The sequence below is a fragment of the Myxine glutinosa genome, chromosome 2, assembly GCF_964187855.1.
Source record: "Myxine glutinosa chromosome 2, kmMyxGlut1.1, whole genome shotgun sequence".
In the NCBI taxonomy this organism is placed as follows: domain Eukaryota; kingdom Metazoa; phylum Chordata; class Myxini; order Myxiniformes; family Myxinidae; genus Myxine; species Myxine glutinosa.
Window position 1 is genome coordinate 27992265 of NC_136262.1, and position 23924 is coordinate 28016188.

At 43.8% G+C, this 23924-nt stretch overlaps 1 protein-coding gene across 2 annotated transcripts in view; it reads right to left on the bottom strand.

Moving 5' to 3' along the window:
- The window catches only part of LOC137421956 (WD repeat-containing protein 7-like), a 523854-nt gene that overhangs the window by 477436 nt on the left and 22494 nt on the right, over positions 1–23924 (bottom strand). For both annotated transcript variants that reach the window (XM_068108572.2, XM_078773034.1), the window contains exon 2: positions 20525–20681. In XM_068108572.2, coding sequence (XP_067964673.2) covers positions 20525–20681 — 157 coding nt within the window. The remainder of the gene's footprint in view (positions 1–20524; positions 20682–23924) is intronic.

Consider the following 23924-nt stretch of genomic DNA (forward strand, 5'->3'; position numbering starts at 1 on the left):
GTTCCACATTTATTCCTTGAAAGTTTCCTTCAATTACCTAGGACCTACAGTCAGGGAAGAGTCAGGGTGCAGAAAAGCATAGAAACAAACACTTTCTCCATTACAACTGGCAAGCTAGACTGTTAATTCATGTGAAAGGCATTTGGTAGGGCAACTGTATTTTTATGCCTACGCCCCCCGAAGGTGGCCCGATTTTTAAAAGATTTTCATTCTGACATGCAGACTACAAAAATTATTATTATTATTATTATTATTATTATTATTATTACTAGCGTGACTCGGCATGCTCTGCGTGCCTCACCACGCGCCGTTTCAGAGGGATAGGCATCTTTGACCATTTCTGTGTCTTTTGGGTCTTTATGGTATTTTGGGTCTTCGGGGCCATTTGGGTCTTCAGGGTCTTTTGTATCCTCTGGGCCTTTAAGGGTATTTTGGGTCTAAAGGGTCTTTGGGGTCTTCAGGGTGTTTTGGGTCTTTGGGGTCTTCAGGGTGTTTTGGGTCTTTGGGGTCTTCAGGGTGTTTTGGGTCTTTGCGGTCTTTTGGGTCTTCAGGGTCTTCGGGATCTTTGGGTCTTTGGGGTATTTTGGGTCTTCGAGGTATTTTGGGTCTTCGGGGTATTTTGGGTCTTCAGGGCCATTTGGGTCTTCAGGGTCTTTTGGATCATCTGGGCCTTTAAGGGTATTTTGGGGTCTTTGGGGTGTTTTGGGTCTTCAGAGTCTATGGGGTCTTTTGGGTCTTCAGGGTCTTTAAGGGTCTTTAGAGTGTTTTGGGTCTTCAGGGTGTTTTTGGTTTTCAGAGTCTTTTGGGTCTTCGAGGTCTTTTGGGTATTTTGGGTGTTCGTGGTCTTAAGGGTCATGGGGGAATTAAAGGGTCGTCAAAGGTCTGAGGGGTCTCAGCAGTCTAAACGTAATTAAGAGGGTGTTAATTTTATTTGAAAAAGAAGACGTTTTCGTCACATATAAACAAACATACATAACGACATAACTAACAATATAAGTTTGCTCTATTATAATAAGATTACTATGAGAAAAACTACAAAGTATTTTGGGTCATCTTACATCTTACATTCATTACTCCCTTACATTATACTTGCAAGTCTCACAGACCCTGTCGATGCAAACCATCCCCATATCATGATGCTACCACCACCATGCTTCAGGGTAGGGATGGTGTTAGATGGGTGATGAGCTGCGCTCGGTTTCTGCCAGACGTAGCATTTTACATTCAGGCCAAAGAGTTAAATTTTCGTCTCATCAGAGCATATAATCTTTTACCTCATGCTCCGTCTTTCATGTGCCTTTTTTCAAACTCCAGGCGTTCTGTCATGTGACGTATTCTCAGGAGTGGCTTCCGTCTGGCCACTCTCCCATAAAGCCTAGATTTGTGAAGTCCTGCAGAGACTGTTGTCCATCCGGCAGGTTCTCCCATCTCAGTAAAGCAACTCTGTAGTTCAATCAGAGTGGTCATTGGGTTCTTCATCACCTCCCTGACCAAGGTCCTTCTTTCCCAAGTTGCTCAGTTTGGTCGGACGGTCAGCTTTAGGAAGAGTCTGGGTAGTTGCATATTCTTTCCATTTCCTAATTTTGTAGCTCACTGTGCTCTTTGGAATTTTCAACACTCCAGAAATTGTTTTACACCCTTCCCAAGATCTATGCCTCCTCACAATTCTACCTCGGAGTTCTACGCACAGTTCCTTCGATTTCATGGTAGTTTTTCTGCTCTGACATTCACTGGCAACTGGGGGACCTTATATAGAAAGGTGTGTTTCTTTCTCAATCATGTCCAATCAATTTAATTGGCCACAGATGGACTCCAATCAAGTTGTAGAGACATGTCAAGGATGATCAAAGGAAATTGGATGCACCGGAGCTCAATTTGGAGTATCATAGCGAAGGGGTTGAATACTTATTCACTCAAAATATTTCTGCCTTTCAATTTTAATTATTCTCTAAAAAATTCTGAAAAGGAAATTCCACTTTGACATTATGGGGTATTATGTGTAGATTAGTGACAAAAACTCTCAATTTGATGCATTTTAAATGCAGGCTGTAGCACAACAAAATGTGAAAAATGTCAAGGGGAATGAATACTTTCTGAATCACTGTAAATTCATCCATAAATGACAAAGGTGATGTTTAATTCATTAATTTGAAGCTACAAGAGGGCATTTATGAAAAGGGGAAAGCAGGAAGTTCAACTTGAAGTTTGTAAATATTGGAAAGAGCTGAAGGACATCACAAATTCATTAGCTGCTGAGCTGTTGGATGCCACCGATTAAATAAATCTTGCAGAATGGAAGCTGATGGGAATTTTAATAAGATGACATGTGTTACGTGCTCCTCCCCGACCCCCTGGTCATGGTGTACCTCCGAGCCCCGAGAGGAGTCACGGCAGAAAAATGTATTATTCTGTGTGTCAAAGATCAATGGAGAAGCCACCCAATTGTTACTCACAAACAAATATTGTATTAAGATCACACAAGAATAACAGTACAACAACAATAGTATTCAAAAGTACAATCAATATGTCCTATGATGGTACCATCAGTTTTGTAATATATAACTCACTGTGCTCCAAGTGAGTGAAACAAGAACATTCCCCAATGTCTCTTATTCCCAGCTTCAAGACGAAGTTGATTCGCTCCAGTGATCGCCAGAACAATGTCCAATCGAGACCAGAATCCCGTGCGGATGGCAAGTACAGTCACACCGCCGAAGCTGTACAAAGGCGCCCTGAAGGCGTCTGGGAAATCCAAAGGCGCCCTACAGGCGACTGAGAGATCACACCCTCGGGTATGGACGAAGTAACCTTCAAAAAGCCATGTCACACACACGCCCCATATCGACGTCTGAATGCGGTGAAAATGGTCGAAAAGAGACGAAACCGCGAGCGAAGCACAAGTCCTGCGCGAGTCAAAATGGCCGACGACCCGCTCTTGAGACGTAACGGCCCGGCGATAATTCTCCTCGGAATCCACCACCAAAAACCTGACACGCAGGTTGATCGGTCACAGTGATGACAACTCTGTCGCAGGAATCCCTTTCCCGGAAACCCGAAAGTTCGCTAGTGACTCTTGCTCGCCAACGTTTGCTCCTGACCGCAAGTAGCTCGGCTCCTTCTTGTCCAACTCTCGCTCCGCCCCTTTTTTCTTCCTCTTCTTCCTCTTCGTCCTCCGGTTCCCGATCCGGTTTCCTGTTTCTTTTGACATTAACTTTTTTACCTTTTGAAAACAGTTCATGAACAATAAACCTTTTGAACACAATAATAGTACATGGAATCAGAAATAGTTACAGTGGATGCAAACCACCACAACGGAAGTGACGAATCCGTAACACATGGCTCTCATTCAGTCACGTATTTTTTATGGTGGGGGTCAGGCAAAGCATCATGAAGCATCGCATGGGAAAGAGGAGTTGTCAAAAAGCTGTCGAAAAAGAGTCACGTAGATTGTGTACAGCAACTCATAAGGAAGAGTTTGCCGCAAAAATAAAGAACATATTTTAAAGAACATATTACCCAAGGTATCTGGATCACCTGGAAGTCACTAAATCGCTTGCGTACCAAAGTTGGCAGATCTAAGGCCAGCATGGTGAAATGAGGATATGGACAAGGCCCTAAGACCTGTGACTGTGGGAAAAGGTAGACAATGGACCACTTTCTAATCTGCCCCCCTTCTGCCGACACCAACCACCCCCAACAATTTGTCTGAGGCAAACAACATTGTTCTCCAAAGTGCCCAGCACTGCATTTTGATGTTATGCCAGGACACAAAAAGAGGATTTGGAGAAAAACAAAGGTATGATGCAATCGTACCCATTGGACCAAAGCTGAGATGCAATATCATTTATAAAAAACTGGATTGCATGAATCGGTGAAATGATCGACTCTGTAAACACTTGTTGGGAATGATTTCTTCAAAACTTTTAACTGCATTTTGAAAACCAAGTAAAATTTGGAAAAATAATAAAGCTGATAAGGTGACATACAGCACCTTCAGAAAGTATTTTTATGTCAGTTGGGTAGGGCATATATAGATCCAGGTAGATCTGCAGAGGTAGGTGCTCCGATGTCACGAAGAAGAAGAACCACTTCGATGTACAGTAAGTCAGGAACCTGTCTCGTCCGGTTTGTCGGAGTAAGCTGCGTATCTGTGTCCCCGCCACGAGGGGGTGGGCATGTTAAGTAGTTCTCGAGTTTATGTTAATTCCCCGGCGTGTCATCCCCTCTGTGATCATTCCGGTGTCCCTTATGGCAACACATCACATACATGAGTTAGGCCCATCAGCATCACACTAATTAAATTCCCCCGCCGCCACAATGACTTACGGAAGAACAAACAGCAAGCGACCACGCACTTGGGCCGCGTACAATGCAGGCATGAAGACAGACATCGAACAGGCAGGCAGAGACACGCCCAGGAGAACTCGTGATTGACAGGGGGGAGGGGCGAGTTGACAGCAGGTCACCGATTGGCAGAGTAGGGAAGGATGTGTGATTGGTCAGGGGAGGGGCAGAAAGCTTCCCCGTGATTGGTGGAAGGAGCGACACACTGATAGGGCACCGACCAATGGCCTGACATGAAGGGCAAAAAGCGCTCGGCCAATGAGAGGGGATGGACACGATCGGAACATTCGAGAGGTCAAGGGGCGACGCGCTGGTTGGAGGGGAAGAAAGCTGACGTCACAAGACGGCCAGTAAAACCTCTCGCTCACCGGCATTTTGTCTATTCCCTTTGCCCTCTTGCGCTGGACTGTCCCTCCACGCTGGACCTTATCTTGCCTTCGGACTTTGGTGGAGGAAGGAGGAGTTCGAAAGACGGTGGAGAGATGGAGCGCTGACGATTCTCCTTCCCTGCGTTCGCATGCAAACAACGAGCGTACGGGCGAGGCTCACCGCCGAAGCATGACGAGCAAGGCGCTCGGTGAGGCCTGACAGAGCGGTGAACAGGGAGGCATCGAGGCCTGGTGAACGGGGGAGCGGGGAGGCCTGCTTCGCGCCAACACAGATTCCTGACGAACGATTCCTGACTGCCAGACAAAGCTAAGCCAACACAAATGCGCACACAACAGTTTCTTTAATTATCTTCCCCTGTGCTTGTATTTGAAGTGAAGTGTGAGGGATCCCGATTTAGGAGCATTATTTATTTATCGTCGCATCCATTGTTCTCAGGTTACAAATAATAAACATGTTTATTTTTGTACCATAAATTCCGTTTTTGTTTGTGAGTTACTGTTCAAAGGGTTAAGACATCGTCGCGGACCGTCAGGTAAGTCGGCATTCTCCAACAAACCCCTCTGCTCGCGTATCATCCGCCATCAATTGGAAATGCCTCAAAGTAAGCTCGATTAGCCATCCGTGGACGCTCTATCTTAATAGAGCCATCCACAGGACAGTATTCACACCCTCGACTTTTTCACATTTTGTTATGTTACAGCCTGAATTTAAAACGGATTAAATTGAGATTTTTTTGTCACTGATCTACATATAATACTCCACAATGTCAAAGTGGAGTTTTTTCTTAGAAATTTTTACAAAATAATTTAAAATGTAAAGCTGAAATTTCTATCTTCCACTTTTTTTTTTTTTTTTTTTTTTTGTATACAAGATCGAGGCTCGTGAAAGAGCGAAAATTAATCACACAGAAAGACAAACAGACACATAAAACAAATAACATCGGGAGCGGTAGACAAGATGGGGAAGGACACAAACACAACATTTGAGAGCAGGGACCGAGAGACATGGAGACATCGAGAGATCTGTGGGAGGGAGAGGGCTTTGGGGGGGAGGCATGTGAAGGGGGGAGGCATGTGAAGGGGGGGAGGCATGTGAAGGGGGGGAGGCATGTGAAGGGGGGGGGGTGGGAGAGGTATAAACATATGGACACTGCCAGGATTTCCAGGAAATAAGTTGGAATTTCAAACAAGGTGGATCTGGGGTGAATTAGTGGGGGTAGAAAAGATCAAGGTTATGGATGGGGGAAGATAAGAGATGGTGGTGAACAGCTGTTTTAAAGACCTGGAGGGAGGAGAGGGATTGAAGGGAGTGTGGGAGTTTGTTCCACAGGCGGGAGAAAAGAGGAATGAAAGAGTGAAGGTGAGCAGAGAGCCGAGATTTCGGCAGTTTAACCATCAGAGGGTTGCTGGCAGATCTTGTGCGACCTGTAGGAATATTTGGGGGACAGAGCACGGAGAGAGCTGGGGGAGCAAGGCCGGAGAGGAGTCGGTAGAAGACAGAAAGACCACCTACCTGCCTGCGGTGAGTGAGTGAAAGGCCCTCAGAGATAGCTTCATCGCGGGAGATTCCAATGATTTTGAAAGCTTTGGATTCAACAGCGTGAAGCCGAGCCAGGTGTGAGGCAGGAGCACCAGCCCATAGGGGAGAACAGTATTCCATTGAGCTGCGGATGAAAGCCTTGTATGTGGTGAGGAGCTCAGGTGTGCCGAGGAAGGACTTCGCACGACGGAGGATGCCCAGTCAGCGACTGGCTTTGGAGGCCAGCTTGGAAATGTGGTTTTCCCAAGAAAGATCATGGCAGATAGTGAGACCCAAAAGCTTGAGTGACAGAACTTCTTGGAGAGGATTGTTGAGAAAGTAGATGGGAGGGTTGTCCAGTCGATCTTTTCGGAGAGACATAGTAAGAGAGTGAGATTTGGCAGGATTGAAAGACATGTTCCACTTGTTTGACCAGTCTGTGATTTTGTCCAGGTCTTCAGAGAGTGAGGAGGCTGCAGACTGCCTATCTGAGGGAAGAGGAATGGAGCGGCAGAGAGTGGAGTCATCAGCAAAGAGATAGAGAGGATTTTCCAGAGAGTCAGAGAGATCATTGATAAAGACCAGAAAAAGCACAGGGCCCAGCACACTTCCTTGGGGAACTCCAGCCTGAACAGGAAGGGGAGATGAGAGAAATCCATTCAGGGCCACACGTTGACTGACTCTTTTCTACCGAAATTTCTGTCTGTCTGAATGGAAGCAAATCCCCACAGCAATGTTCCAACATCTGGTGGAAAGCCTTCCCAGAAGAGTGGAAGCTGTTTTAGCAGCAAAGAGGGGACCAACTCCATATTAATGCCCATGATTTTGGAATGAGATGTTCGGGTGTCCACATACTTTTGATCATGTAGTGAATCTCTATATCTCGATCCATCTCTCTATTCTATATCTATCTCTACATCTCGATCCATCTCTCTATATCTATCTCTCTACATCTCAATCCATCTCTCTATTTCTATCTCTCTATATCTATCTCTGTACATCTCAATCCATCTCTCTATATCTCTCTTTATCTCTATCCATCTCTCTATATATATCTCTCTACATCTCGATCCATCTCTCTATAATATAGAGTTCTGTCAGAGTGGTGATTGGGCACCCAGGGATGCTAACCGCTGTGGACAGACGGGAGCCTCTCCTCAGTGAAAGACACATGAAAGCCCACTTGGAGTTTGCAAAAAAGCACCTAAAGGACTCTCAGACTGTGAGAAACAAGATTCTGTGGTCTGATGAAACCAAGATTAAACTGTTTGGCTTCCGTCTGGCCACTCTGCCATAAAGCCCAGATCGGTGGAGTGTTGCAGTGATGGTTGTCCTTCTGGAAGTTTCTCCCATCATGCACACAGGATCTCTGGAGCTCAGCCAGAGTGACCATCAGGTTCTTGGTCAACTCTCTTACCAACGCCCTTCTCACCCGATTGCTCAGTTTGGCCGGGCGGCCAGCTCTAGGAAGAGTCCTGGTTGTTCCAAACTACTTCCATTTAAGAATTATGGAGGCCACTGTGCTCTTGGGAATCTTCAATGCAGCAGAATTTTTTTTGTAGGCTTTGCCAGATCTGTGCCTCGACACAATCCTGTCTCTGAGCTCTGCAGGCAGTTCCTTCGACCTCATAGCTTGGTTTTTGCTCTGATATGCATTGTCAACTGGGAGACCTTATATAGACAGGTGTGTGCCTTTCCAAATCATGTCCAATCAATTGAATTTACCACAGGTGGACTCCAATCAAGGTGTGGAAACATCTCAAAGATGATCAAGAGAAATGGGAGGCACCTGAGCTAAATTTCAAGTGTCATAGCAAAGGGTCTGAATACTTATGTAAATGTGATATTTCAGTTTTTTCTTTTTAATAAATTTGCAAAACTTTCTAAAATCCTGTTTTCTCTTTGTCATTATGGGGTATTCAGTGTAGATTGATGAGGGAAAAAATGAATTTAAACGATTTCAGCATAAGGCTGCAACATAACAAAATGTGAAAAAAGTGAAGGGGTCTGAATACTTTCTGAATGCACTGTATATCTCTATATATACATATATATCTATCTCTCTATCTCTCTATCCATCTATCCATCAATATTTATATATATATATATATATGTATATATATATATATATATATATATATATATATATATATATATATATAAATATATATATATATATATAAATATATATATATATATACTGTATATATATATATATATATATATATATATATATATATATATATATATATATATATATATATATATATATATATATCTCTCTCTCTCGATATATACAGTCACGTGAAAAAGTAAGTACACCCCATGTAAAGTTTTGACTTTTTCAACATATTTCAACATACAGCTATTTGATCTTCATTTCAACAATATTGACAGATAAAGGTGATATAATATAACAAATATCATGAAACATTTACATCTTGTAGTCCATTGTATCATTTAAATAAACATAAATGCAAATTTCGCATATGGAAAAAGTAAGTACACCCCTACATTTATCACTACTTCAAATACCTAAAATTAGAATCAGGTGCCCCAGCTCAGGTGCAAATGATTAGAACATCGTTAGAGAGCATCTTGGAGGAACATGTCTTATTTAAACCTCAGACAATTAGTTTGGTTTGCTCTTTGTTGTTGAAGTGTGCGGCGTCACCATGCCGAGATCAAAAGAGCTCTCTGAGGCCTTCAGAAAGAAGGTTATAGATGCCTACGAGTCTGGGAACGGATTTAAAAAGATCTCCAAACAATTTAAAATCAATCATTCGACTGTCCGGAAGATCATCTACAAGTGGAGAAGATTCCAAACAACTGCCAACTTGTTCAGGCCAGGCTGCCCCAGCAAGTTCAGCCCGAGAGCAGACCGCAAGATGCTGAAAGAAGTCTCTAAGAACCCCAGAATGTCATCACGGGACCCACAGGTAGCTCTTGCCACGGTTGATGTCAAAGTCCACGAGTCTACCATTAGAAAGAGGCTGCACAAATTTGATCTACATGGGAGGTGTGCCAGGAGGAACCCTTTGCTGTCCAGAAAGAACATCAGGGCAAGACTAAAGTTAGCCAATGAACACCGAGGCAAAGACCAGCACTTCTGGAACAATGTGCTCTGGACAGATGAGTCAAAGGTAGAGCTATTTGGCCACAGTACCAGAAGACCTGTTTGGCAAAACCCAAAGACAGCATTTGACCACAAGAACCTGATACCAACTGTAAAGCACGGTGGTGGAAAATTATGGTTTGGGGCAGCTTTGCTGCATCAGGGCCTGGGCAGCTCACCATCATAGAATCCACTATGAATTCTTCATTGTACCAGGGGGTGCTAGAGGATAATGTGAGGCCATCTGTCGGAAAGTTGAAGCTCAACTGAAGGTGGACCTTGCAACATGACAATGACCCTAAACATACCAGTAAATCCACCAAGGAATGGCTGAAAAGAAAGAAATGGAGGGTTCTGGAATGGCCAAGTCAAAGCCCGGATCTAAATCCCATCGAGATGTTGTGGGGGGATTTGAAACGAGCTGTGCATGCAAGAAACCCCTCAAACATCGCACAGCTGAAAGAATTCTGCATGGAGGAGTGGGCAAAAATTTCTCCCAGTCGATGTCAGAGACTGGTAGACAGTTATAAGAAACGCCTACTTTAGGTTGTTTCTGCCAAAGGGGGCAATACCACCGATTAGAGCCAAGGGTGTACTTACTTTTTCCACATGCGAAATTTGCATTTATGTTTATTTAAATTATACAATGGACTACAAAATGTAAATGTTTCATGATATTTGTTATATTACATCACCTTTATCTCTCAATATTGTTGAAATGAAGATCAAATAGCTGTATGTTGAAAAAGTCAAAACTTTCCATGGGATGTACTTACTTTTTCACGTGACTGTATATCTATATATATATATCTGTATATCTATATATATATATATCTCTATATCTATCTCTCTATATCTATCTCTCTATATCTATCTCTCTATATCTATCTCTCTATATCTATCTCTCTATATCTCCCTTTCCCCTCCACACCCTGGCCCTCAGATTGACTGCCTTTGAGGGTTAATTATCTGGATAGCAAAGCAACTTTTCATCATCAGCTGTACGCTGGTTCCAATGAGCACCTGATGAAGGTGGTTGACACACAATGGTCTATTCTTGTGAAAGACACCATGGGATATTTAAAGTCCTCACCAAATTCTAGCAGATGGGTAAGGGTAACACAGCTAAACATCCCATTCAATGCATGGTGTACTCACTGGTGCAACACTTGTAAACTCCCAGAGTGGCAATTTATTAATGGGTCAGGATTCAAACCTAAATTAAGGTCAAAGGTCAATGAATACCCCATCTCCAAGTTGTCCTGTTAACCTTGAGTGTTGGTTGGTTTAACCTGCTATCTCGGGACATGCACTTATGCGCGAGTAAATTAATGTCAGTTTTCAAAATATGTTTAGCCATTCTGTCTCTCATCCATGTAATCATCATCACCATTTATGAGACTCGATGTTGGATTGTAATAAAATAAAGGGTAATGATACAGTTTGTCGTGCGTGGGTATCTTGATGCAGTTTGTCGTGTGTGGGTATCTTGATGCAGTTTGTCATGCACTTGCTAAGTCTGCTGTGTTAAAGTCTCAGTAAACAAAGATTAAATAAAACCTCTCCATCCACATATGGATCATGTGACATTTATTTAATTATTTAAATAAATCAGGATGATGCTACTATGACCCTTTCTTTATGTGCAGATTGACTGTCGTGATGCCAAAAAGCCAACGGGTTAGTAAGGTGTGTCTCAACCCAAGGTGGACTAGACCATTAGTCCGGACAGCTAGGACAGGAAGGTCGTTTTCATGTATGTCAGTCACACTCAATTGAACATGGCAAGAATGGTTGACAGAGGCGTTGATTTCTGCATTTGTTTAGCATTCGCTGCATATGGTGGTTACAGATGAAAACCCGTAACAGCTGTGGCGAGGAAACAGGGACACAAGAGGTGATGTTGATGGATCAGAATGCAAAAAGGACAAAGTTGAAGTGAGAAAGAAAGTCAGTCAAATTTTTTTGTTGTTTTACAGGTCACAATTTTAAACTGATCTTCACGAAACTTCACCAAACGGTAGAATTGGTGGTCTGACAGAATCCTATATATTTTTGAGGTCAAAAGGTCAACTTTGGCCAAAGGTCAACCACTTTATTTAAATCTCTAAAATCCTCAATTTTCATCCGATTGACTTGAAATTTTTATAGCATTTGCAGATCAGCTAACTGAATTCAACCACCAAGTATTTTTGAGGTCAACATAGGCCAAAAGGTAAACATAAGCCTAATTTCTAAAATTGTCAATTTTCATCCGGTGGTCAACATAGGCCAAAGGTCAATAACTTAAGGGCAACTTCTAAAATCCTCAATTTTCATCCGATTGACTTGAAATTTTTATAGCATTTGCATATCAGCTAACTGAATTCAACCACCAAGTATTTTTGAGGTCAACATAGGCCAAAAGGTAAACATAAGCCTAATTTTTAAAATTGTCAATTTTCATCCGATTAACTAAAAATTTGAAGAGGGTTTGCATATCAGGTCACTGAATTCAACCGCCAATTATTTTGTGCTCAACATAGGCCAAAGGTCAATAACTTAAGGGCAACTTCTAAAATCCTCAATTTTCATCAGATTGGCTTGAAATTTGAATACAATTTGCATATCAGGTCACTGAATTCAACAACCAATTATTTTTAAGGTATATAGGTCAAAAGGTCAACATAGGCTGAATTTCTATAAAATTGTCAATTTTCATGCGATTAGCTTGATATTTGAAAATGATTTGTATATTTGGTCTTTGAATTCAACCACCAATTATTTTTAAAGTCAAATTTGTTTTAGGAATTCTGCAGGTATCATGCTCCACATGACGTCTTTCTTATGTTATTTGTTTTTGCTGAAGATTTAACTTTTTATTTAAAATACAGATTAAAGCAACCAGATGTTGATTAAGGGATGCTAACCGCTGTGGGAAGCAAGGAGAAGCACCCTCTGAGCACCCTCTCTTTTGCTCCGACGAAGGGTTAACACCTGAAATGTCAGCTTCTTGCTTTCCGCAGTGGTTAGCAAACATCGATCAACATCTGACATTCACCTGCAAGACTAGTTCTTCATTCTTATTTGAACATTTTGGCCTCAGGTGTCAAAGTGGATGTAATAATTGGCTGCATGCATTTTTGACCTTTTGTGGAGATAGTGGGGAGCACGAGAGGAAGATGGCGGGTAGGGTACAGGGCGGCTTAATATAGCTACTTCAGAAAAAGTGGAGGGGGATAGCTTAGCTAGTTTACAAAAAAGTAAAGGGGGTTATATTCCCCTGCCCCCAAAATCCTATGTGATGGTGGATAGTGTCTGCTTCCTGCAAAACCAGTAGTTTAATCCCAGTTTTACATTGCAATCGAATCTACAATAGCATTACTTCTGAGAGCCACTCTGATTGGTTGTTTATTCATCCCCTCTTGATTCCCAAATGTTTAGATTATATCCTTCTAGAAAGTTTGATACGAGAACATTCCTGTAGCTTATATTTACCTTGATACTCTCTCTCAGAAATCTCTCTGAATGAATGTGAGGTGAGGTGGCTCTGAATCTGGATGAATGTGAAATGAATGTGAGGTGGCTCTGAATCTCAAATGTGAGGTCAGGGTTGTGTGTCTGCACATATTTCGGATATTTGACAGTCCGGCACTCAGCTCTGCATGTCAGGATTTCTGTGAATGGCATCTGAGGCCCTATTATTTCCAAACTTACTGACTTCCTCCAAACAGTCATTGCTTGGATCTCACGCACTCAGCAGGTAGTAGCTCTCAATGCAATATTTTCACCTCCTCTCCCCATAGAGGTTGGAGTACCCCAAAGTTTTGGGCCAATTATTGTTCCTTCTGGAAATATTTGATATCTCTACTGCTCTTTTACTCTTTGCTGGTGATTTCACTCTTTGTATATTCTGTCATGTGGTATTCCATCCCAAATAGGGGCCTTAAGCAACTGCATCCATCTCTGCTGACCTGAAAAGAACATTGGTCTCACACTTGGAAAATATCATTCAATAAAGACCTATTTCAAATTTTCACACCGCCTCTTCAGAACGATAGTTTAATGAGCTCGACAAAATATTTCCATGTTCAGCAACTGAAAGAGGTTCAGTCTCTTGAAAATCTGACCCCCACCATCAGCCATGACCTCTCTAAGGCAGACCATGTATCAAATCTGGCCTATAAAGTCAGCCACATACTGGGCTTCCTTCATCCTGCCAAGTAATTGCTCGGTTAATTTGAACTTCTCGTCGTATAAAAGGCCTTCGTCTGCTGGGCAAGGGAGTACTGCTTTCCCTATGGTCTGGTGACCCTGGTTCACACCGGTGCACTAGATTGCTGTCGAGTCCAGAACTCTCAACATCATTGGCACCTCTCATAAAGAAGCAGAGGCAAAGTGTTTGCTCCTTTCTCATCGCAAACCAGTTGGTGGCATCTCGTTTTTCAATCCACCACCCTTCCAACTTTGCTCCCGACTTTCTTTCCACCTTCTGTCCCTCCAAATTGGATCCATTCTTCAATTAACCTCTCTCTTGAAAAACGCCCATAATGCAGGTTTACTGCTAACCTCCACACCTTTGCTCCTGTTGTATTAGCCCCCATTGGACTTCATCTGAAATGTGGGCTTATGGATGAGGTCTCGTACGTCTGTCCGTCCGCAACCATATCTTCGACATGTATGCACCAATGTTGTTCATACTTGGCAGAAAGACAATACATGAAGGTATACATATGCACATCATTTCGTTTCGCGACACAATCAGAGATGGCCGACTGGAGGCCATTTTAGTTGTAACAAGTACAAAAAGTTTTAATTAAAACAAAAGCCACGTCGATGTTACACAATGCCTAGATGCAGCTGTGCCTATAACGTCGATGTTATAGGCACAGGACATTCCTATTGATTCGATTACTTGATGTTATTTTTGTGCAAAGTGAAAATATATCTCGGCAATTTCTCGTGTGTGGCGACGAATTTTTAATATATCTCGGCATTTTCCCGTCTGTTATTTCAGGCGGTGTATGACTGACCATGCCGCGATTTTAAAAATATATATCTCGGCAATTTCCCGTATGTGGCGACACGTGAACGAAGCTATGCTCCTCTCTCCACATTATTGTGACGACGTATAAATTAAATATTTCATCGTGACGATTGTCATCAAATGGACGAATTTTTAATATATCTCGGCATTTTCCCATCTGTTATTTTGGGCGGTGTATGACTGACCATGCCGCGATTTAAACAAAATATATATATCTCGGCATTTTCCCGTCTGTTATTTCGGGCGGTGTATGAGTGACCATGCCACGATTAAAAAAAAAAAATCTCAATGGACTTGAAGTTACAGGCCTTTGAGAATTCATTTCGTTCTATAAAGGGCAACTTTCATCGGATTTTCTTCCCGTTTTTTTTCAACCGAGTCTAAAACTATGTTAGCGACTGTGAAAAATGAAATGATATATCGAATTTGAATTTGAAATAAAACTGTGTGAGAGAGGAAGACACCACGGGCCTACAAAACAGGCCTCAAAGCTATGCGAGTTAATAAAATGGTGGATATTTGTTTATATGAAGCCTCTCCCAAAATGGGTGGAGCTATGGTTCCCAGAATGGGTGGAGCTTTGAGGTTTTGTCTTCTCTGAAAGAACAAGAAGAAGAAGAAGAAGAACAAGAAGAACAAGAAGAACAACAACAACAGCAGAGGGCACTCTATTAGCAGCGTCTGCGACACGGCTAAAAAAAACCCAATATTGAACACGTCCTCAACCATTTCTCAGACTTGCATTTACTGATGTTGTTCAAACTTGAAAAATAGATAATGAATGATGGTTTACATATGCATGCCATTCTTTTCGACATCAGTTACAAGATGGCCGACTGGCGGCCATTTTCTTCGTTAAAGGTGTCCCCAACTATTTCTCAGACATGCATGGTACGACTTTGTTCAAACTTGGCAAAAGCACAGAACATTATAGCATACACAAGCACCTCACTTTATTTGGTGATCTGATAAAAGATGGCCGACTGGTAGAATGGCGGCCATTTTAGTTGTAAAAAAAAACACCCCAATAATGAACACATCCGTAATCATTTCTCGGAAATGCATTTACCAATTTTGTTCAACCTTAGCACGCAGACAACGAATAATGGCCTACATATGCATGTCAATTAGTTTCGAGATCAGATCCAAGATGGCCGACTGGTGGACATTTTGTTACATAAACGTGAACCCAACCATTTCTCAGCCATGCATGGACTGGTTTTGTTCAAACTAGGCACAAAGACAAGACATGATGGTATACATATGTGGAGTATTTTGTTATGTAATCTGACCAAAAATGGCCAACTGGTGGCCTTTAACTCCGTAATTTGCTAAAACCATGGGGACTATGACATTTTATGTCTTTTCTCCTTGTTCTACTTGTAGAATCACCACCTTTCTCAGTCTGTTCAATTATATGCTCTTTTCTCCACGGAAACCCGATACCACAGATCATTTGCCCTCTCTACCCATAATCTACACCCACAAATGCTCCCCAAACCCACCCACCATTCTTCCTTACAAGTAACCATCTTCCTTCTTCTCTCTCTTTACTGTTCATCTATTCACTTGTTTGTTGAATCCAACTGTTGTCCGACTTACCCAATATCGGTGTGTTGCGTTTTACCCTCGTTCACCTCACTCTTCCATGAATCAATGTTTTGTGTACAAACAAAATACAAAATAAACAGAAACGAACAAAAAAAAAAAAACTTAACAGGTTGATTCAAAAGTTTAAAGAACTTGCAAAAATGTCACGTTTTGTACTCCCCACCTACAAAAGCATCAGTCTTGTCCTAAAGCAATTAAACTCTCAACAAGCCACATCTCCTGGCACAAAACATAATGGATGTGTTGAGACTTAAACAAAAGGTGTCCAACTTTCTCTTTGCTTTCCTTCTACATTATTAATTTCACGGTGTGCTTCTTCATTTGCGTTTCTTTCTCTTTGTATTCCCATCGAGGAAGCAGTTCTGACAGGTTGGAGCTGTCTAGTCAAGGATCGGGTCTCGACCCGACTCAAAATCGACAGATTTTGCTTCACAAGGCAGGATGTTGTATCACGAAGCACACTGTCCCTTGGACAGACGTTAAGCTGGGTGTCCCGTCTGCCAGCATAATTGGGTGGATGTTAAACAAACACTCCAGGAATATTAGCTTGCGTGTACATCATAGTCACGTTCTAAAGGTATCCTGGAAATATATACATGTTAAAATCACTTTACAAAATAAATATTTCAAGAAAAGTGTAGAATGCTGCTCATAAATGACTGAGTTCTGACCAATCAGCGCAATCCTCAATTTCATGACGTCATTCGTCCTAACCTTCCAACAGCTGTCTTTCCCTCGTGGTCCCCCTGTGCTGTCTTTCCCTCGTGGTCCCCCTGTACTGTCTTTCCCTCGCGGTCCCCCTGTGCTGTCTTTCCCTCGTGGTCCCCCTGTACTGTCTTTCCCTCGTGGTCCCCCTGTGCTGTCTTTCCCTCACGGTCCCCCTGTGCTGTCTTTCCCTCGCGGTCCCCCTGTGCTGTCTTTCCCTCGCGGTCCCCCTGTGCTGTCTTTCCCTCGCGGTCCCCCTGTGCTGTCTTTCCCTCGCGGTCCCCCTGTGCTGTCTTTCCCTCGCGGTCCCCCTGTGCTGTCTTTCCCTCACGGTCCCCCTGTGCTGTCTTTCCCTCGCGGTCCCCCTGTACTGTCTTTCCCTGGTGGTCCCCCTGTGCTGTCTTTCCCTCATGGTCCCCCTGTTCTGTCTTTCCCTCATGGTCCCCCTGTGCTGTCTTTCCCTCGTGGTCCCCCTGTGCTGTCTTTCCCTCGCGGTCCCCCTGTGCTGTCTTTCCCTCGTGGTCCCCCTGTGCTGTCTTTCCCTCGTGGTCCCCCTGTGCTGTCCTTCCCTCGTGGTCCCCCTGTGCTGTCTTTCCCTCGTGGTCCCCCTGAGCTGTCTTTCCCTCGCGGTCCCCCTGTGCTGTCTTTCCCTCATGGTCCCCCTGTGCTGTCTTTCCCTCGCGGCCCCCCTGTGCTGTCTTTCCCTCGTGGTCCCCCTGTGCTGTCTTTCCCTCGCGGTCCCCCTGTGCTGTCTTTCCCTCACGGTCCCCCTGTGCTGTCTTTCCCTCGTGGTCCCCCTGTACTGTCTTTCCCTCGTGGTCCCCCTGTGCTGTCTTTCCCTCGTGGTCCCCCTGTGCTGTCTTTCCCTCGCGGTCCCCCCGTGCTGTCTTTCCCTCGTGGTCCCCCTGTGCTGTCTTTCCCTCGCGGTCCCCCTGTGATGTCTTTCCCTCATGGTCCCCCTGTGCTGTCTTTCCCTCGCGGTCCCCCTGTGCTGTCTTTCCCTCACGGTCCCCCTGTGCTGTCTTTCCCTCGTGGTCCCCCTGTGCTGTCTTTCCCTCATGGTCCCCCTGTGCTGTCTTTCCCTCGCGGTCCCCCTGAACTGTCTTTCCCTCGCGGTCCCCCTGTGCTGCCTTTCCCTTGTGGTCCCCCTGTGCTGTCTTTCCCTCGTGGTCCCCCTGTGCTGTCTTTCCCTCGCGGTCCCCCTGTACTGTCTTTCCCTCGCGGTTGTCAGCTCTTTCACGAGCCTCGATTCAGTATACAAAAAAAAAAAATTAAAAAAAAACTGACAGAGAAACCAGAGTTATGAAGTGTAGAGTGCTCACCCTGTTATTTTTGTGATGAGTATGGTATGAACGACCTTTTATGCATTTAAACTCAAGAGGAAAGTTGTTCATGACGATGACAGCTCGCAATCGAGCGATGAAAGCCCGGAGGCAGGTGCGAGAACCGAAAACGCCGACTGGTGTACATGCGGGTGATGTGTCGTAAAAGCGAGTGAGGTGGAGTGTGTCTGCTGCCATGACGTTCCTTCTGTGATTTCACTGAACCATATCTGACGATGAAGGTTGTTTGACTGAGAATGGAGCGCTCCAAACGAATTGTCAAAATAAGGATGTTCTTGAAATGGCTCCAGTTGTGTTATATGTCGCCAGGACTATTGGCCCTCAGGAAAACCCAATACTGGACAGGTGAGTCAAATGTAAGCACTCTAAATATTTTGGAGTATTTAAAGATTGATACTGGATGATTTGCCGAAAATGGTGATTTGTTGCATCCTCCTCATTGTGCATGTTTACAATTTCAGCATAAGCGGTGGGTCTGGTGACTTGATTCCAAATGCGTTTTTTTCCTGGGCCATCAGGAATAAATCGCAACGAAAACATCATGGCTTCGGATTGGAGATGAACTGAGATGGTGATGGACAGCTGTCTGAAAGACCTGAAGGGGAGAATGAGATGAAAGAGCATATGGAAGTTAGTTCCACACATGGGAAAAAGAGGAACAAATATGTGAGAGTGAGCAGTGATCTTGAATTCTAGTAGTTCCACCAGATTGAGGTGGTTGATGGTGGACCGTGTGACACCTGCAGAAATCCAGGGAGGAGGGGAACAAAGCATGGAAAAAGGAGAGAGTGCAAGACCAGAAAGGAAGCGGTAGAAGGCCACCGACCTGTCTGTAATGGCAAAGTGTTAGGTCCATAGACTCAACTTCATCACGGTAGATTCCAATAATATTGAAGGCCTTTTTTCAATGGCGTCAAACTGAGCAAGAGGTGAGGTAGAACAGCCAGCCCAGAGAGGGAAGAGCAGTACTCCATCAAGCTGTGGATGAAAGCCTTGTAGGTGGATAGGAGTTCAGGTGTGCCAAGGAAGGACTTTATATGACAGAGGATGTCCAGTCGGCGGCTGGCTTTGAAGGCCAACTTAGAAATGTACTTTGCCCAAGAAGGACCATGGCTGATCGTAAGACACAGGAGTTTGAATGAGGGAACTTGTTAAGAAAAAAGATAGGATGGTTTGCCAGATGGTCCTTTTGGAAAGAGAGATAGTGAGAATGTGAGATTTATCAGGATTGAAATACATTTTCCTCCAAGTTTTTTTTACCAGGTTCTGATTTCTCAAGGTCTGAAGAGAGGGAGGAGGCATCAGCCGGCCTACCTGAAGGATGAGGGCTGTCACGGCATAGGGTGAGTTTTCAGCAAATAGAAATAGAAAAATAGAGGTTTTTCCAACGAGATCATTGATGAAGATCAGGAATAGGACTGGACCCAGAAAACTGCCTTGGGGCACCCCAGCTTTGAGAGGGAGAGGACATGAAAGGATTCCATTGAGAGCCATACATTGGCTATGAGAGTAGAGGACGTCAGTAAGCTACCTGTGGAGTTGGCCTTGGATGCCATTAGCAGAGAGTTTGGAGAGTAAGACAGGATGCCAGATTGTATATGCCAGAGGCAGGATGTCAGACTGTATTCCACCATAATGCAAAGTTTAGTAAAGCCTGCTCACCTCTGAACTTTCTAACTTAGGTTTGAATCTGGACCCAGATATAAACTGTCATCCTGGTGTTTTTCATGCAAAGTGAGGCATCAATGTGTGTGCCATCCCTCAGAGGGATGTTAAACTGGAATCCCATATACAAACATTAGTTGGTGGATGTTAAAGATCCCACGGTGTCCTTCACGAAAAGTCGGCGAGTTATCACCAGTTACCGTGGCCAAATCACAAAGTCCTGCTCTAATGTACAAGGGGAGCTGCCAGGAGGGCCCAGAGGTATACCCACTCACATGTAAGTTGTCTAGCCTGGGTTCAAATGTTGGCCCAGGTGTGAACTGTCTTCCTAGTGATTCACAGGCAGGGTGAGGCATCAATGTGCGTGCCATCGCTCGTATGGACGTTCAGCTGGTGTCCCATCTATCCCCATTAGTTCGTGGATGTTAATGATCCCACTGTGTCTTTTGCAAAGAGTGAGCAAACCATCGCCGGCATCCTGAACAAATTCCAAATTCCTGCCCTAACGACTGCTGGAAGGTAGTGGCAAACCACCCCTTTCACGGCAAATGAACCTGCCTACAGGTAGACAACCATAATATTAATAATAATCCACAGGGGGTACTGTATGAGCAGCACAACCGTGCCCCCCCACCAAATGAAGCAACCAGCAGTCATGTGATCCATACGAAAGGAATGGGAAGTAAAGTGTAACAGTGCAACTTTCACTAAAACAATCCTTGTATGTCCGAATACTAAACCCCCTCAACATTACCTAGTTCAATGGATTCGTCATATTGATGTGTGACAAACAGAAGAACCACATACCTGAAGGCTGGAGGATAAGTTCCACAAACAGACCTCACCATCCCGGCAACCGGTGATAACTGTTTCTTGATCGTCCGTGAGAAACATACAGGAAATGTGGTGACGGGGGACTCGACAGCCCCAAACCACCATGGGTAACAGCAAGTTGTCCAACTGCCTGCAAACACAACAAAACAAAATGGAAACAGAATGGAGAAAAGATACTTTCGCTTTCAACTGCAATACTTCCAGATTTATCACCGATTGGCTTTTCAGTACATCGGCAGGAAGTTTGACAGGAATATCTGGTGATTCCTCCGGAGGTCCGATTGAAAATCGAATGAGAATCTCACGAGATATTATCCAAAATGTTTTGAAAGGAACTTTCAAAAACAAAAGGAAAGGGTTTTGAAAGGAGTAGCCACCTGGGAAACATTCAGTATGGCAAACGTTAAACGACAATTGCATCAAGAGCAAAACAAAATGTCCGCAAACAGCCCGAATTATTATTATTATTACAAACCAATTACTTTGGCCTGATGTAAACAATTAAATGTCCACATATTTAATGTCCTAGCCTGGTAGGGCTGCAGATTGAGCACGAAAATGAGGGTGAAGTGGCAACTAGCTTCCTACCAGGTAATTTTGATATTTATATAAAGTATGGGCCCTGACTACTTCACACACCAAAAATACCCAGAATCCCCTTGGGGGAACATGTTCAAGTGACGTCATCAAGATGGCCTCCATTTTTATTAAGTTTCTGTATTTTATTTTTTACATTGAGGGTCCCTGTGTCCTGATCTGTAATAAAATGATACTAGCATCTGATTTAAATATTCTATTTAATAATATTAATATTTAATAATAATTAAAAAATAATATTATTAATTATATTTAAAATAATATTTAAATAATATTTAAATAATAAATTAATTTAAATGCATGCATTTTGTATACAATGCATTTAAATTAATTTAATATTTTAATTTAAATATTTAAATAATATTTAAATTAAACGCAGCTGATGCATTAAGATCAATTTCTTGGGTGTTAGGGTATTCAGTTGTTGGTTGTAATTTTTCTATGTCTCTGCGAATAATACTAACTGCACGGTGAAGTATTTGGGAATCATTTTTGTAATCAGAACCATTCATTGTTGTAAGCACATTCTCACGAACTTCTGCTGGCTTCATATTCGCTGCTGTAAGTTTTTATTCCTTTCTTTTTATTCACTGGTTCTCACAAATGAAACAGTGTTCATCCCAGGAAAAGGCTGATGCTTTTTCTCTTGACAGTAAAACTACTATATAAACGGTTAGGTACCACGTCAGCACCTGTACACAATGCAAAACTTTACAATTTTGGCAGCCATTTTGATGACGTCATTTAAGCATGTTCCCCCAGAGGTATTCTGGGTATTTTTGGTTTGTGAACTTGTCAAGGCCCCTACTTTATAAAAAATACCAAAAGTAGCTGGTAGGAAGCTAGTTGCCAGTTCCGCCATTTTAAGGCACTTTTTGACAATAATCTGCAGTCCTATGGTGTTGGCTTAGCGGTTCGGGTGCCGGCTTGGGATCCTAGGATCCTGAGTTCGTAATCCCGGTCGATCGCTGAATTAACACCAGGGGGGATGACTCAGCCTGTCATCCTTCCGAGGTCGGAAAATTGAGTACCAGTTCACTGGTAATTCCCTGTGTGTCGCAAGAGGTGCCTAACAGGGTTGGTGGCAGGAAGGGCATCTGGCCATAAAACATTGTTTCAAAAAGGGGACTACGGCACCCAAAAAAGGGGACTACGGCGCCCAAAAAAGGCCATCCCCTGCTCTGCGGGGAAAAATGGCCTCCAAAGGCGGTCTATATTTAATAGCCGGCGAAACTGGTGTTGTGAATGAACGCGTACGTATTATGTTGAAAAGCCAGATTTTGCTGGATCCCTTGAGAATTTCGAAGCTTTGACGCACCAAATCGCTCAATGGAGGCCGCCATCTTGCGGATGCGGAAGTATGCATAACAAATTGAAAAAAGTTCAATAGGAGTTTGTTTCACTCGTCTTTTTTGATTCACAATCTTATGCCCCTCTAATTTGTAATTAAAATACTTTAAGACCAACCTCGGCCTGCACGAGCCTGGATATCTTCAAACAAAAATCGTCACCAAACACCGGAACCAATGAGATTCGAGCATTTGAAAAAATATTTCAAAAACCAAATCACTCAATGGAGGCCGCCATCTTCCGGATGCGGAAGTATGCATTAAAAAATTGCGAAAAAGTTCAATAGGAGTTTGTTTCGCCCGTCTTTGTTTGATTCACAATCTTATGCACCTCTAATTTGTAATTAAAATACTTTAAGACCAACCTCGTTCCCCGGGCCCGCACGGGCCCTGGTTATCTTCAACGAAAATCGTCACCAATAACCGGAACCAATGAGATTCGAGCATTTGAAAAAATATTTCAAAAAAGCTTTTTACCACATTTCGGAGGCTGAAAACGGCGTCAAATATTGTAAAATTGACGAAGAAGTATTTTTTAGAAATCTCGCGGCCGGAGGGGATAGTTTTTCAAGGCCGGAAATATCCGAAGTTGAGACGGAATTCACCGAATTAATCAAGAAGGAAATTTTATAAATTTTAATCTCATCCAGAATGCAAATGGTGTCATTTTGAACGAGGTACGGTACCTACTACACCTACCTGCTACCAACTACCTAACCTACTGATGCCATAGTGATGGGTAAAATAGTGGCAAGAGGCTTTGGCCTCGCCGGCTCATTGCGGCTCTGCAGTCGGGTACTAGTATCCTAAATATTACAAATCTATCAGCTTCTCTGATATACTATAAAATGAGCAGTGCTTGCGTCTGTGTTCCACCTATTGGTTGGACAACTTGCCAGACTCCACCCACAATTTCTACATTACGGCCACCATGTTGATACTGAAGCGCGGTGTTACGCACGCTGCAAGTAAGCAAGGAGGAAGTGGACAACGCGGTAAGTTGTAAGAGTCTTCATTCAAGAGCTCCACTGTAACACTGGAGCGTTCCGGGCTGCGCGCCCGGTGTATATCCCGCGGCCACGCCTACCCCTCGGGCGTGGCCGCCGCCCACTTGGTGCGCGCAATGATGCCCTCGCGCCAGTGAGCTTTCGTGTCCGCCACACGCGCCCCCCCAGAATTCCCGCGCACCTGGAGGGCGAGTTTGCGGGGCAAACGGATGACCCGGCCGAAGCGCCCTCTGGCGACTGGCGGCGTCCGGGGTGCAGGGATGCCAGCTGGGATGCCTCCGGCTGCACCCGGGATGGGTGCAGGCTCGGGGGGCGGCGTGCCGGCGAGGCCGGGCGGTGCCAGGGGTCCGCCCGCCAGGGGGCGGCCCCGACGTGGGGGCCGAGCCAGCGGCGGTGGGTGGTCCACGTCGAGGTGGGCCG